General features: G+C 42.3%; 1 protein-coding gene and 1 long non-coding RNA gene across 5 annotated transcripts in view; one reads left to right on the top strand and one right to left on the bottom strand.

Annotated features, from left to right (window-relative positions):
- The window catches only part of LOC308198164, a 39,789-nt gene that overhangs the window by 14,271 nt on the left and 10,640 nt on the right, over positions 1-14,878 (bottom strand). The gene's annotated exons all lie outside the window — the stretch shown is intronic.
- EPHA1 (EPH receptor A1) overlaps positions 11,040-14,878 on the top strand; it is a 34,901-nt gene continuing 31,062 nt past the window's right edge. Inside the window, exons 1-2 of one of the 4 annotated variants that reach the window (XM_080599951.1) lie at positions 11,040-11,185; positions 14,665-14,732. Coding sequence is in view for 1 of the 4 variants with exons in the window: in XM_080599950.1 (XP_080456076.1) it covers positions 11,387-11,480; positions 14,665-14,732 (162 nt within the window). In the remaining 3 variants the exon portion in view is untranslated. The other 3 variants (XM_080599952.1, XM_080599950.1, XM_080599953.1) reach the window with 3 other exon arrangements.

Consider the following 14,878-nt stretch of genomic DNA (forward strand, 5'->3'; position numbering starts at 1 on the left):
TGTTATTTTGTGTGTTTCCTACATGTAGACAGGACAGGGTAATTCAGACAAATTAGGAAAAATCAGTTTTGGACAGGAAGAAGGGTAAAAAATCAACTTCATTATTTTATTTAATACTTCAATTCGTATCATGATTTAAAGCACCAAACAGACTCTATGATTCAGATCTCACCTCCTCAGTAAGATTACTGAGGAAAAAAAAAAAAAAAAGAAAGGCTTGCTTTTGTCTATCTGTCTAATCCAAAGGTAATTCAGCACCCAATTGCCCTTAAATCTCCCTCTTGTCAAATTGAGGGAGCAGAATGATATTTCCTTTCTCTGAGCTACACTCATTAAAAATTATGATAAGTGGACTTGACTAACATAAAAACCTGCACTGTAATGGAATAAATTAACTTGAAGCTATCTAAGAAAAGAGAAATGTGAAATTTAAAACTCACATTAAAGGCTGTCTTTAAGTCGACAGTCTAGTCAGGCTAAAATATTAACAAAATGTTGACTCTCATGTCAATGAATACCTAGTTACTTCTGTGAGCAAAGTTTCAGCGGCATTATTTAAAATGATCAAAGCATTAGTGAACATTTTATCACCTTCTAGGTCTTTCAAAAATGAGAAGGGGAGGATCTCAATAAAAGCACAGTATTACTAAATAAAGAAGTACGTTACAGAAGTACTTTGAATCAAATTATAGAATTATAGAATCATAAAGGCTGGAAAAGACCTTCAAGATCATCTGTTCCAACCATCCCCCTACTACAACACCATTAAAAGATTTAAAGATAGTAAATAATTGTAATGAGCATGAGACAAAACTGAAGCCTTAAATTCAAATTCTGTCAAGTCAAATCAAGCTTTGAAGTTAATTCAGCTGTAAGCAGTGGGCTGGACTAGAGACCTCCAGAGGTCCCTTCTGAGATTTGTAAGATTCTATGGCAGAGGTTTCTACCCTGCTTTTTAGGAGGTATTGATATGCTCGTGTACCTAGCAATAAAACTAAAGAGCAGAAAGACATTACAGTTAAAATGTTAAGAACATTGGTAGAGGCCCTCACATATTTCTGGCAGTTGTAGGGACGGAATTACAGAGATATAAATGTTGTCTGCTTCTAGTTATGAGAAGATAGCAGGACTGTGTCCTAAGCTTGTGGACAGTTATTGATCAGGGGCACTTCAGCAGACCTGTCCTTACTGTAAGGATATGGATGATGCCTTTAGGAGGGATGACATGACTGAAACAGCACCCATGCTAGACTCTCACCTCTGTAATTCTGAGATATATATCAGAACCACAATAAACAGTAGAGAATTTCTGTGAAGACAATGTCTTTACCTAGTGTCCTTGCAGATGAATAGAGTGAGGAGATATTTCAGAGCCCGAGACTACCCCCCGTCCTACCTCCACCAGTATGCCCACACAGATTCACAGCACCCTCAACCCCTCTTCAGTGCTCAGCTGTGTTGAATGCTGGGCTTTCCTGTATAGACCTGTAGAAAGGACTCGAGAATGAGAGAGGTAAGAGGGAAGCTTACGATGTAAGAACAGCAAGAATGTATATGAGGTACCAGAATCACTTTCTTTTTAAATGTCGTTTTTCAGATTCCAGGAGCTACCTGATGTCCCTTCCACACCCCTCTCCCTCCACCAACGTTACAAATGTCTGTTTCAGTCCTGTCGACCCAAAACACTGTATGCTGAGAGCTTGAGAGTGCCCAAGTGAAGTAAGACAGCAAAAACCTTGAGCTAGAGCAGGAGTACAGAAAGAAAATGAGGATTTTAAAGTCCTTTTCAGAACTTCACAGGGAATAACAGGATCCAGTCAGGCAGTGCAGAGTTAGATTAATGCATATTTCACTTCCAACCAAAGGTGAATAGGGCAAAGATCTTTTCATGAGCATCATAACTATCTGGGTGGATAAGGTCACAAGACCTCCCAGTGTGTAAGTATGACTGGGGACTTGCTTTCCACAAATGTTCCTGTCCTTTCTTGGAAGGAAGATGCCTACATCCTTAAAAGTGCAGAGGCCTGAGTCGGCAAACACAGGTGTTATGGAGTTTTTCCATGAAACCACTAAGACATCTCTAAGCTTCCCTTCATGGTTTTCATGACCATAAAAACAATATTCATTCTTGCAGTTAATTTTGCAAGGCTGCCATGAACAAAGCATTGGATGAGTACAAAGATCTCATCAGTATTTGAGCACCAGAGCTCAGTCTGTAAGCTCTTAACATTTAAGGCCTGTTAAATCGCATCAATGTTGTCCCTGTGCTCAAAACTGAAAGGGGTTTGGATGTGATGGCAGTGATGTTGAGTAACACTCAAAGTACTTGAGGCCCAGTACCTTCAATGGTACATACAAAATAGGTACCTACACTTTAGAAAATACTTCAGAGATGTATCTTGTATGCTACCTACCATGAACACTGACACTGGTGGTTTACCAATTGAATCTCCTTTTCAGTGTGGTGAAAGCTCCTTTTTTTTTCTTTCTTTTTTTCACTGTCATGCTTTACTGACAACACAGGTAAGACATTCGGGGAGGTCCCAGATGACTGGAGACTTGCTAATGTGATGTCCATTTGTAAGAAGGGTTGTAAGGAGGACCCAGGGAACTACAGGCCTGTCAGCCTAACCTTGGTGCCAGGAAAGGTGATGGAACAGAATTCATCTTGAAATGCAATCATGCAGTGTATGTGGGACAGGCAGTGGATCAGGCCCAATGGACATGGGTTCATGAAAAGCAAGTCCTGCCTGACCAACCTCATCTCCTTCTATGACCGGGTGACCCGCCTGGTGGATGAGGGAAAGGCTGTTGACATAGTCTACCTAGACTTCAGCAAGGCCTTTGACATGGTCTCCCACAGTATTCTCCTGGAGAAGCTGGCAGCCCATGGCTTGGACAGGTACACTCTTTGCTGGGTTAAAAACTGGCTGGATGGCTGGGCCCAGAGAGTAGTGGGGAACGGAGTGAAATCCAGCTGGTGACTGGTCACCAGTGGTGTTCCCCAGCAGTTGGGGTTGAGGCCCATCCTCTTTAATATCTTCACTGATGATCTGGATGAGGGAATTGAGTGCACCCTCAGTAAGTTTGCAGACGACACCAAGCTGGGGGGAAGTGTCGATCTGCTGGAGGATAGGAAGAACCTGCTGAAGGACCTGTACAGGATGGGTTGATGGGCAGAGGCCAATGGGATGAGGTTCAACATGGCTAAGTGCTGAGTCCTGCACTTTGGTCACAGCAACCCCATGCAGTGCTACAGGGTTGGAGCAGAGTGGCTGGAAAGCTGTGCAGAGGAAAAGGACCTGGAGGTGTAGGTTGATGCTCGCCTGAACATGAGCTGACAGTGTGCCCAGGTGGCCAAAAAGGCCAATGGCATCCTGGTTTGTATCAGAAATAGTGTGGCCAGCAGGACCAGGGGGTGATCATCCCCTTGTACTCAGCTCTGGTGAGGCTGCACCTTGAGTACTGTGTTCAGTTTTGGGCCCCTCACTACAAAAAGAACATCGAGGCCCTGGAGTGTGTCCAGAGAAGGGCTATGAAGGTGTTGAAGGGTCTGGAACACAAGTCCTGTGAGGAGAGGCTGAGGGAACTGGGGTTGTTTAATCTGGAAAAGAGAAGGCTCATGGAAGACCTTATTGCTCTCTACAACTACCTGAAAGAAAGTTGTGGGGAGTTGGGGATTGGTCTGTTCTCATAAGTTACTAGTGATAGGACTAGAGGGAATGGCCTCAAATTGCACCAGGGGAGGTTTAGGTTGGAAATTAGGAGAAATTTCTTCTCAGAAAGAGTGGTTAGGCATTAGAATGAGTTGCCCAGGGAGGTGATGGAGTTACCATCCCTGGGGGTGTTTAAGGAAAGGTTGGACGTGGTGCTTAGGGACATGGTTTAATGGGTGACCTTGGGTGTAGGTGATAGTAGGGTGATGGTTGGACCATATGATCTTGAAGATCTTTTCCAACCTTAATTATTCTGTGATTCTATGATAGATTTGATTTCTTAAAAATGGTTCCTCTAAATAATCAGCCTCCTAGAAGTATTAAATGTACTTGAATTAAAAAATATTTCCTTATTTTACTAGAAGTCTAAATATCAAAAGTTTACTATAGAAATGTGTTTCTGTTATGGGCTAGGGAAGTTGAAATTTTGCTGGAAATCCAATTCTAGGAACATGGAATAATTTTCAGCATAATCACCTCCCCTGGACAAAGGCATGTTTTCACAGCTTATCCATCTTGGCTTACATGGGAAGCGAGTCCACCAGCCTCCCTTCATTTGTATTCTTTAAAAGTTTAGCAAACTGAAGATAATCCTATGGTTACCCAAACAACTTCCTTTGTCCTTTGATCTGAAGCAGGAGGAAAGCATCAAGGTGAAATTAATACAGCTATTTGCAACAATAGAGTTGCAGCCAAAGTAAATGAATATGTGGATAGTATTAAACCCAGAAAATGGACTCTAATACCATGAAGGTGAAGGGCTGTCAAAAATGATGATTTTATGTATTGAGAAAGGACCCATGTTTCCCTTATGTTTATCATTCAACGTGCCAAGGTCGATAGTCATATTGAATTTACTATGACAAAATATAGAATGCTACAGAAGTATATCTTGCACATATTTATAAATAGATTTACAGAATAACAGATGAACCCTGCCTGAGATTGCTTTGTTCTATTGTATGAAATTACTTACCCAGCATACAAGATCTGATAGAATCTTATATCAAAAAATAAAGCCTACACTCCTATAAACAGGCAAATAAGGAATAAAAATGCATAAGTAATCTGACCTCCCCTGCAAGAATATATATATATTTTTTTTAGAATCTAAAAGGTTTTTATTTTCCAACTGTGTGATTGTGTAGGCCTTAAGTTCCCTTTAGTGGACTGCCTCAGGAAGCAACCAGGAACACAGGACAGGAAATAATCAGAAGACCAAAGTGAAGTTGAGGAATGAGGTGAAGCTCCATACCAGCATATATATATATATATATATTTCAGATTCAGTTTCACTTCGGTCTGCAGTCATCTAGATCAAAAAGCTGACTGCAGGCACTATTCATGATTACAGCACTGTACCACTAACCCAAAGCTCTTGGTTAGAAATATCCTGTTACGCTCAGTTATCTTTTAGACAAATTCAAGAAAAAGTGAGGACAAGAAGGTCAGTACCCACCTAAACCGCACTGTTGGCTTTACCTGCACAAGCTCAAAGCTATAAAACTGTTTTTTTAATTGGACTGTAAAGCTGAGGGAAGACAAGATGGCCCCGCAGCACATAGCCTCTAGCCTAGTCACTGCTGAAAATCAGGACTTCCCAAACCTATGTCGTGTTTTATTGTTGTTTTGGTCTAGAGTTGCTTTCAGCATTCATTTTGGTTTCTATGTTTTGACTTAATTTGGAGTTCAAGCTTCAAAATTCAAGTGGGAATTTGAACTGGGAAGAGATTTGACAGTGAGTTGGGAAGATGTTATTGCAATCAAATGCTCTCATTCCACATGCAAGGGAGCAACCGGTCTGTTTCAAGTATCTTCTCTTGATGTCAACAAAGAAATCACTCATGTTGAACACAGGTTGTTAACACAGTGACCAATGGAAACTGTTTCATTCAAAGGACAGCAGGGATCTGTAGCATTGCAACATCACAATTATGCTACAACAGAAAGAAAAAAGGACAAGTTTATTGAATTGACATTGTTGAGGCAACTGTAATTTGTCAAGAAGAGGACCATAAAGATAACTGCAAAATTGAAACAGAAAAAAAGGCTTTAAATTTTCTATTAATAAAGTAGAAATCAAAAACTTGATTAGCTCACATGTTCAGATGTCAGGGTACAAAAGTAATTTAAAAACACACTACCAAAGTGACTAGTGGTATGTCTACTTACTACATGTTTTGAATGGTAATTATTTTTTCCAGTCTTGGTGAGGTATTTTTTCTCACTTAAGTGTAATTAATCTGAGAGTGGGAAAGAACATCAAGAAAATATATACAAACAACAAATTATAGAAAGATATGTACTTGTTATGCAGAGACTATTCTTGCATAATTTCAGCTGTGGTTCAATTACTAAAAATATTATAATCCTCATTTCTATAACCTAGTTGAAGAAGTCACGAGCATCTCTACAGAAGTGAAAGTTTTCTGGGGTCAAGTTTTATGCTTATGCTTAAACATATGCTGTGGTTTTTTTTTTTTAGTAATGTTCAAAGAGAAAATGAATCTTGCCTTTTTTTTTTTTTTTTTTTTTTTTTTTTACTCCTGTGTGGTCAGTAATAGAAGTAATAAAAAAGTGAAAACTTAACACCACCAACATAAGTAAATACCTTCAAATGTGCTCAGAAACCAGATGCTCTCAAAGAGGAGTGTTTCATGTAGAACTGCACTTTTTTTGATTTGTAAGTATATAATATGCTATAATATATATTAGAAAGCAACAAACTCTTGTGACCTGGAATTGTACCTGTTAGGGTAATTTTATGAGTGAGAACATGAATCACACTATATTTTGTCTGGGTTTGGATTGATTTCCACTTATGTATCCAAAAGGTAGCAGCTTAACAAAAGCAGAGGGATGTTTTGTTTAGTTGTTCTTTTATTACTATTATTATATTACTTTTTGCAGCTGGTCCTTCAGTCTCTCATGGCCTCACTGTGAACCAAAAGTGTTAATTTGGAAAAAACAAACAAACAACCAAACACACAAAAAACACAACAAAATCACAGACATCACCAGACAAAACTGCATCACCCTTGAACTAAGTGTAGTCTTGGTGGGTGAGATGGGCTCCTCTCTGGTCCTGCCACACCACCTTCAGGCAGACGAGATCTCTAGGGCTCCACACCCATTCGACCACCAGAGGGAGCAGAACTGGTATTTGAAAGCCAGCGAATTTTGTCAGGTGTTCTCTGGTGAAAAGAAAGGTCCTCCTTATTTTCAAGTGGTACAGCAATTCAGCTTACTCCGGTTTTGAAAGCCCAGTAAGATGGTGGCTTATCAAGAGACAGAAGCCAGAAGTCCTGCAGTTCAGCTGATTGGAGATACGCTGGCTGTACCAAATTAGGTTTCCAGCTACGGCATCAATAGATAGAGAAACACCTATGAGTATGTAGCTGATGAACAAGTAAGTGGAGTCTTATGCAGGGATACTGAAATTCCATTCTCAGTTTAGTCATTCCCTCTGGTAAGCTTTCTCTGTAAGGTGAAGTATTCATATGCTGCTGCTTTCCCATTTTGATTGAAGCCCAGGTAAGGAGTTGTCTACATTCCTGGTGGCATGTACAAGTTTGTTTATCTTATAGTGATCAAAGAAGCACAAAAAGTGGGAAGTTACTGCTGGAGGTCTCTAGCCCAAATATCTGCTCACAGCAGGGTTAACACCAAAGTGGTACCAGGTTGCTCGGGGCTTTGTTCAGGAAAATCCTATACATCTCTGATAGTGTTTATCTCTAGATATGGGAGAAAAAGTGAGGGAGTGTCACTTGCTTCTACTGGGACGAGCAATAAAAATCAAAACCCAGATGTACACACTGCCTCTATCAACCTCACTTGTTCCCTTGCCCTTGTTTTTCTTCTCAAGGGAGAAAGAAAACCAGCTTGACTACTCATGCAATCAAGTCCCCAGGTCCCTAAGTTAGAAACACTTTGTGATCAAGAAGGGTCACTTGTGTTCCTTTGCAGGAGCATAAAATATCTGTTAAAAAAGGCCTGAGTTTCTGGATGAAAAGTAGTCCACGTGCAAAACTAATTTAAGAGTTGAAACCACTAGATGGTAAGAATCTATCTTCTGCAGACTGTCTGAAGTCAACTGTTTGAAATATTCTAAGGTAATTGCTGGTGGGGTAGAGCCAGAAAACTTTCCAAGGTAAAAAAGAAAACACTAGAATATTAAACTGTGGTCATGATGGTGAGAATAAGAGAGAGGGGACGCAAACCCTCTATAGGGAATGAAACATAAAAACTGTGTCTCCTGAGCTCTACAGAGCTGTCATGGATTTTTCTTAGAGCTGTAGAGAGAGTAGATAAAAGAAATGAATCAAGGCCAAAGAACAAGGGCCTGATTCCATCTACCAAAAGCATCTCCAGAGCAAGTTCTTCCTTTGTACTGAAGTGAAGCTTGTTGCAGAATGTGACCAGGGCCTCTAGGAGCCCCATATATATCTGTGCTACCGTATCTTACTGAAAGACAGTTCAAGGTGCACAGATTCAAGATACCGATACTAAAGGCTGACTGATGTAGGGATACTTTGTTAGTCTGGGAAGTGATATCAACTGGGGAACTCAGAAGATCGTTTCTAGGTTCAGTTTTGTTCATGATCTAGAAGGACATTTAATAGCACAGTGGTGAAATTCATAGCTCTTTCTAAAATGCGAGGTACAGCAAACACAGGAAAAAAAATAAGAAACATATGGAAGAGTTCTGTCTGAACTGCATTTCAAAAGAAGCACATCTTAATTCCGTCTTGGGAGTGCCTTATTACTGTCCCAACATTACATGAAGACAAGACCTGGTGCATACCATTCCTCCTCACTTCCCTCACCACAAGCCCTTATTTCTGTAGGAGGAAAGCCCAGGTGTGTTGTGTATTGCTGTTTTCCACCTAGATAACTAATCTCAGCAATAAACAAAACAGGACACGGGAAAACAGAAGGAAAAAAAAAATGCCCTGCAATCCAGAAATACTTTGAGGGTCTAGAAACAGGGGATGAGAATCAACCCAAAGAAATGCTGAGAGTGAGTGTAAAAGATTCAGTTGTCCTCTTGCCACCAAAAAGCATATCAGAGATGCACAGCTCACTGGTAAGATATGACTATTAAAAGGTTTTGGAGGTGTAAATATAAAGACTTCTTGATAATAAGTTATTTTATTTTCATTTATTTATTATTTACTTTTCACTAGACACTAAGGGAATTAGCTTTGTCCAACAGTTTACAAAAAAATCCAGTGTTATGACGCACAAAAAAAAGCATTCCGTCAATGAAATACTTTGTGGAGTTGTATGGAAAATTCACATTATACTCCACTTTATTGGGTACAGCTTCTGTGTAGATTCCTTCTCTTTCCCTTAGGACCTGCAGTTTGGTGCAGAGGACACTTGGCAAAGCTACACAGCAGAGCTTTCACAGATATCAGTAAAGTTCCAGGCATTTGGGTTTTCTACTTATTTGTGTTTACACTCATTTATAGCCTTGTTGTTACTGTGATGTATTTTGTTTGACTGTGACAATATTTTGTTACTGTGACAATATTTTGACTACCACTGTATACCACTGTGACAATATTTCGACTACCCCTGTACACATTCTGAGAGGGAGCTACAGTAGGTGAATTCCAATCTACAAAATAACAAAGCTGTATATAGAATTTCTGACCCCCATCATTTGGAATACTCTATTTTCTGACACCCATCAGCCAACACTAACAAGGGGGAGAAGATGAAAGTAAATCTTTTTTAGGCCATCTTTTCCAATTAGCCCTAGAAAATCTGTTCCTGCACATCCCATCAGCTTAGATCAAATGTCCTTGAGTATCTGCCAACTAAGTAAAAAGACACAGAGAATCCCCACATTCTTGACAGCAGAGATTTGGCACTTTAAAGATTCTACAGATGTAAACCTGGGTATGGCTAAGGAACTGAATAAAATCTGCAACACTTTTTTTTTTTTCCTCTTTAGAAAACATGCAGGCTCCTGAGCACTTCTAGAGCTTTATCCTCCAGCTGCAAATATTTTTTCTCATTTCATGCCTATGGGGGCCATCTCATTTCCTGCCTATGCTGTCCCATCACAAAGGAGAAGTTAGCCATAGGTATACCTCCCTCATTGCTACGTCATAGACTAAGAAGGCACAGTATCGTACAGATGAAAACTGAAATGGATACATTCTGCTAGTGCAAACTTAAGGTACCAGAAGTAGATAGAGAAACATTATATTTGTGTTGCAAAGGGAATCATTTAAATGCAGGGAAAAGATGGGCATATAAATGTGACATTTAGCACTGTAGACTGAGAAAAAAAAAACTTTTTAGGATTAAACTGGAATAAATTTAAGATAACTAATTTGAATGACACTAATATTTTCATTATTTTTATTGATATTTTACTTCTTGCATTACGCTAAATGTAAAGATTAGTATTTTGACTGTTTCTTCTGAAAGGAGCTCAAATTTCTTTCATCTGTGTTCAAACTTCTTGGGACAGATTTTGGTTTTCTAAAATATGTGGTTATAGAATCACAGACTCATTGAAAGATTAAGGTGCAAGGGACCTCAGGAGATGTGTAGCACCAACCCCTGCTCACAGCAGAGCCGACTCCAGAGCTCTATCAGGTTGCTCACAGCTGTGCCCTGGTAAGTCTGGAACATCTCCAAGGGTGGAGATCCCCCCCAACTTCTCTAGGCAACCCATCAAAGTCCTTTCTTCAGTCTTCTTTGGGGAGGAGGAAAAAGAATGCAGGAGGAACACAGCCTTACAGCAAGTGGAGGAATATTGCCATCTCTATTTTATGGGGAAGGGTTTAATAGATGCATTTGAGAGGGAATGCTATGCTTGATGAAAGAACATCAGAATGGCGGAAGAGTTACCACAAAAGGAATGTATTTTGTATTTACATCCCTCAAGTAGGAAACTAAAAATCCCATGAGGTTTTCCTACCCAGAGAAAGAGGGAGTCCTCCTGGCTCAGTTTCTCTTTCAACATGATTTTTGTACTGAAAAGCGGGAGCCTTTGCCCATGATGAGGAGCTTGCTAACAGGAAAATGGTAATTCTGCAAGATGGTGGGAGGTCTGGAGGTGAAGACGTATGGAGAGTGGCTGAACTCACTTGGTTTGTTCAGCCTGGAGAGGAGAGGACTGAAGGGAGACCTCATCACAAGTCTACTGCTTCCTCATGGTGGGGAAGTGGAGGGGCAGGCGCTGAGCTCTGCTCTCTGGTGACCAACAATAGGACTCAAGGAAATGGCTCACAGCTGTGACGGGGTGCTTCAGGCTGAGTATCAGGAAAAGGAGTCTCCGGAGCAGGAGCGAGTACGGTAGCGAGGGCTGCCCAGGAGGTGGCAATCGGGAGCCTCTTACAGGGCTGGAGCAAAAGTGGAGGGAGGCTCCCAGGAAAAAGGTGGCTGCCTTTAAGGTGGGTTTATTTGCCTGCCAGATGGGAAGTCTGTGACCAGCCCCTTTAAAACAGGTAAAGGCAGTAAGGCTTCTCCACCCACTTGCCTTGATCTTTCATCATAACTGTGGGCCAGGCGGGGAGGTTGTGCAATGTGCGCGCTCCAGTCAGGAGGCTGTGGGAGAGGTTCATGCGCTGCGAGCAGGAGCCGAGGCTCGGAGGCCTGAGCCAGGAGAGCAGGCAGGGGCTGGGATTGAGGCCCCCTCTCCAGCCAGTATGCAGCTGAGGACCTCAACTGGCAGGATTGAGCTCTCCCTCGGGCTCCTTCTCTTCTGGGCTCTCCTTCCTTCTGAGGTGCCTGGGAAAGAAGGTAAGTGTGGGGCCTGCTAGTCTTGGGTGGCAGGCAAGTGAGAGGGATTTCTCTCTAAAGGGCAGGGAACAGGGCCTGGTCTACTTGCATGGGGACCCAGGGACAGCGCAGCCTACCTGGAGAGAGCTGGAGAAGGCCTGTAGGAGACTGCGGTGCCTAGGGACGGCAGATGGGTGTGGGGGGGATGAAGGTGAAGAGCAAGCCACTTCTGACTCGGGTGCTCAGTGAACTGAACTCAGGTATGTGGTTCCCCCCTCCCTCTCCACCCCCACCCAGATGAAGCACAAATGCCTTGGCATATCCAGTGGTCCAAGAGAATTCTGCCTGTGTTTGCATTAAACACAAATGTTGCAGATAACAAGCTCAAACGTAAACTCACGTCATTGCAGCCACCCTCCTCAAAAACATCCCTGAAGTTTCCTAAGGAAGCCCTCTTGAGAGTTAACCCTTGTGAGCAAGAGAACAGTTGTTTTTGAAGGTTTGGAAGGCAAGGTGGTCTCTTTCATTTACCTCAGTGCTGGTAGGTAGCGTTGGGCTTTACAATTTCCTCTTACAGCTCTTCTTTTAAGACTCCTGCTCCCCTTCCCTGTTCCACTTAGTCCCTTTTACTAGAAGTAGTAATCTTTTTTTTTCTTCCATCTTGGTAGTTGCACAGTGGTTATGAAATGTCTGGGGAATGGAAACTTTAACAGGGAGGTGAGGAAGAGTAAATCTCTGTTCAGTTTCCTACCTCTTGCACTTAATTCCTGTTAGAGAATTCTTTTTGAGTCTCTGTTTTGTGTGGTGAGAAGTGTCAGGGTTTTTCAATCCCAGGGACAGCCCCCTCCTTTGCTGCTCCTAGCCCTTGATTGAGAGGATTTAGTCATAAATGGCAGCTCAGCTGTGGGCTCATCTCAGACTCACTGTGCGATGAATGTTCTTTTAAACTGTTCTTGACAAGCACGTTTGTATTAAGGATTCAGCTAAATGGATGCAGCTAGTAGACGTCAAGAAGGTAAACCTAGGTGAGAAGTAATATAAGGTATTGCCACACAGGCTCTGTTTTCCCTAAGTGTGTGACCAGTAGTTGGCAATTACACTCAGGGACTTCTCTGCCAGCTTCTCACCTATCTCAAACATCTTATTTTGGCTGTGGCTGTGATCTACTCTTCCTTAGTGTGTAGCAGGGAACAGCCTATTTCCCTGATGTCCTCTCTTATCTGAAGTCTTTTTTCTTTTGGGGAGATCTTCTATGTGGCTGGACAGCCATGGAGAGATTTCTAGGAGAGAGGCTGTGGACCAAAGAGCTAGTAGCCCCAGAGTACTTGTATTCCCTGTGCTCTTGTAGTCCTGCTTACTCATTCTTCCTTTCTGTGGAGACTCCCTGTTGTGGGTCTTTCAGTTTGAGAGATGCACTTCTTGAGAGTGGACTTTGCCTTCTCCAGTGGGCACAGGGTAGCTGGAGAAGCACCTGCTGGTGGTACCGTGGCATGGTACACAGGATGTGGAAGGTTTCTGTCCCAGCCTCTTTTGAATTCCTTTCCTTTGCTCTCTGCTAGAACTTGCTGTGCAGCCCCTCTCACTTCCACATCACTGCTTCAGGCCTGAAGTGCGTGGGATAGATGTTATCTGGGTGATGGTTCTGGAAGGACAGGCTACCTCACCCTGAGAGTTTTTGGAGCCAACAACACAAGAATAGTATCTCAGATAGACTGAGAGCAGAAGGGAAGTGAGTGAGGAGCTTTGTCTGGACAGGGAGTCTGTGGCTAGGAAGGTTTTGCCATATGACCACGCTGTGAATGCAGCAAACTTGCAAAACCTGGATTCCTGCTTTTCCCTTCTCCTGATCCTGAAAGGGTGTTTCAGAGGTGAGAACAGCAGTGCAATCCCTCTTATCTCTGCTTCTGGGCCCACAGCCTGTTTCCTCATTCCACAGGACTCCTGCTGATCTGCACTTTACACTCTATTAGTTGTAGTTGGCAGGCAGCATTCATAAAGCAGTCAGACGAGGGGGAGGAAATCCAGTTATTTAAATGCTGTTTAAAAATTTCCCCCCTCCTACCTTTCACCCCCCACCCCTTTTTTTTTTTTTTTGCTGTTACCATTAGAAATGTCCCCTATGAATACACCCACAGGAATCCAAAAGGGAATCCAAGGATTTCTTCCAGTTTCCTATGTTCCCAAGTCAGGGCTGCAGTAGGTGCGCTGAAACTAGTAGTCTGTGCTGTCAGTACCGGCAGACCCAAAGGAAGTCATGAGGCTGCACATCCAGCAGTACAACTTACACTAACTCCTCTCCCTTCCCCGTTTGCCAAAGAAGTGATACATTTTTAAATTTTTTTTTTAGATCAAAACTTCACAGTAAAGTCTGATTGTATTTTCAAGCGTCTTTGAGGGCTAACAATGAATAGACTACTGCATTTCTCCATTGCACGACTCCAGGAGCCAAGGCGTAACACACAGTCGTGCAGTGCAATCCTTTGAGAGGTGGCAATGCTATGCCCTGGAGATGCTATTAGCTTGCTCTCATGGTTAAAACTGTTCTGAGGGGGAGAAGGTAAAACGATTTCTAGGCCACCATCAGATCGTGAATGACCTGGGTCAGAGGTGTAGTGTTGGTCAGTTTGAGAAACTGCCTCATGGCTTTTGAGCCCTGTGACAGTGGAAAATCCCTTTTACAACTTCACATTGCCTCTGTCTTTCCGCCAGTGTTTGAAGCACTGAATAGTAGTTCCTCTAGGCAACATCGATTGATCTTTTGTGTTGGTAATTTATTTGATCACCTGCCTCTTCATCCATTTTGTCTGCTGGTTTCCTATTCCAAGGAAAGATGTGCTCAGCTGCTAATACTAGCTTCCCATTTCAATAGGCTTCGGTCTCCTCCTCCTATTTTGGGACAGTTTTTAAAAGGCATAAAGTGTCAGGGTTTAGCATGTCATTATGTATTGTGTGTGTTAATTGAGAGGAAGGTGGAAGAGGAGGGGGGTCCATATGGGGAAGAACTTTTAACTCCTCCTGACTAGTTGCATTGTTTTATGTTTTCCCACCCTTCCTCCAGCCATACTTTCTGAAGGTAAAAAGTCACAAAGAATGTGTGAGCTGAGAGATGAAGTGCAGGTTTTGCCTTCTTTGACAAAACTAGAATGAAGTCATTCCATGGCACGTGAGTTGAGTTACTGATTTTTCTTTACCCTTTGTTTTTCAGTGGATCTGCTAGACACAAGCACTGCACAGGGTGAACTGGGCTGGCTTCCAGACCCTCCAGAAGTAGGGGTGAGTACACGTGTTCAAGGATGGGGAGCTGTTGGGAATGCCAGGTGATGCAAAAATGTAATCCAAGTTGAAATTTCACCCTGTGTCCCAGAATCAGGCTTTTTCTGCAGCCCCATCCTCTCCTGGGCCTTGCATGGTTTTTAAGT

This window comes from Anser brachyrhynchus (genome assembly GCF_964034855.1).
Source record: "Anser brachyrhynchus genome assembly, chromosome: 1".
In the NCBI taxonomy this organism is placed as follows: Eukaryota; Metazoa; Chordata; class Aves; order Anseriformes; family Anatidae; genus Anser; species Anser brachyrhynchus.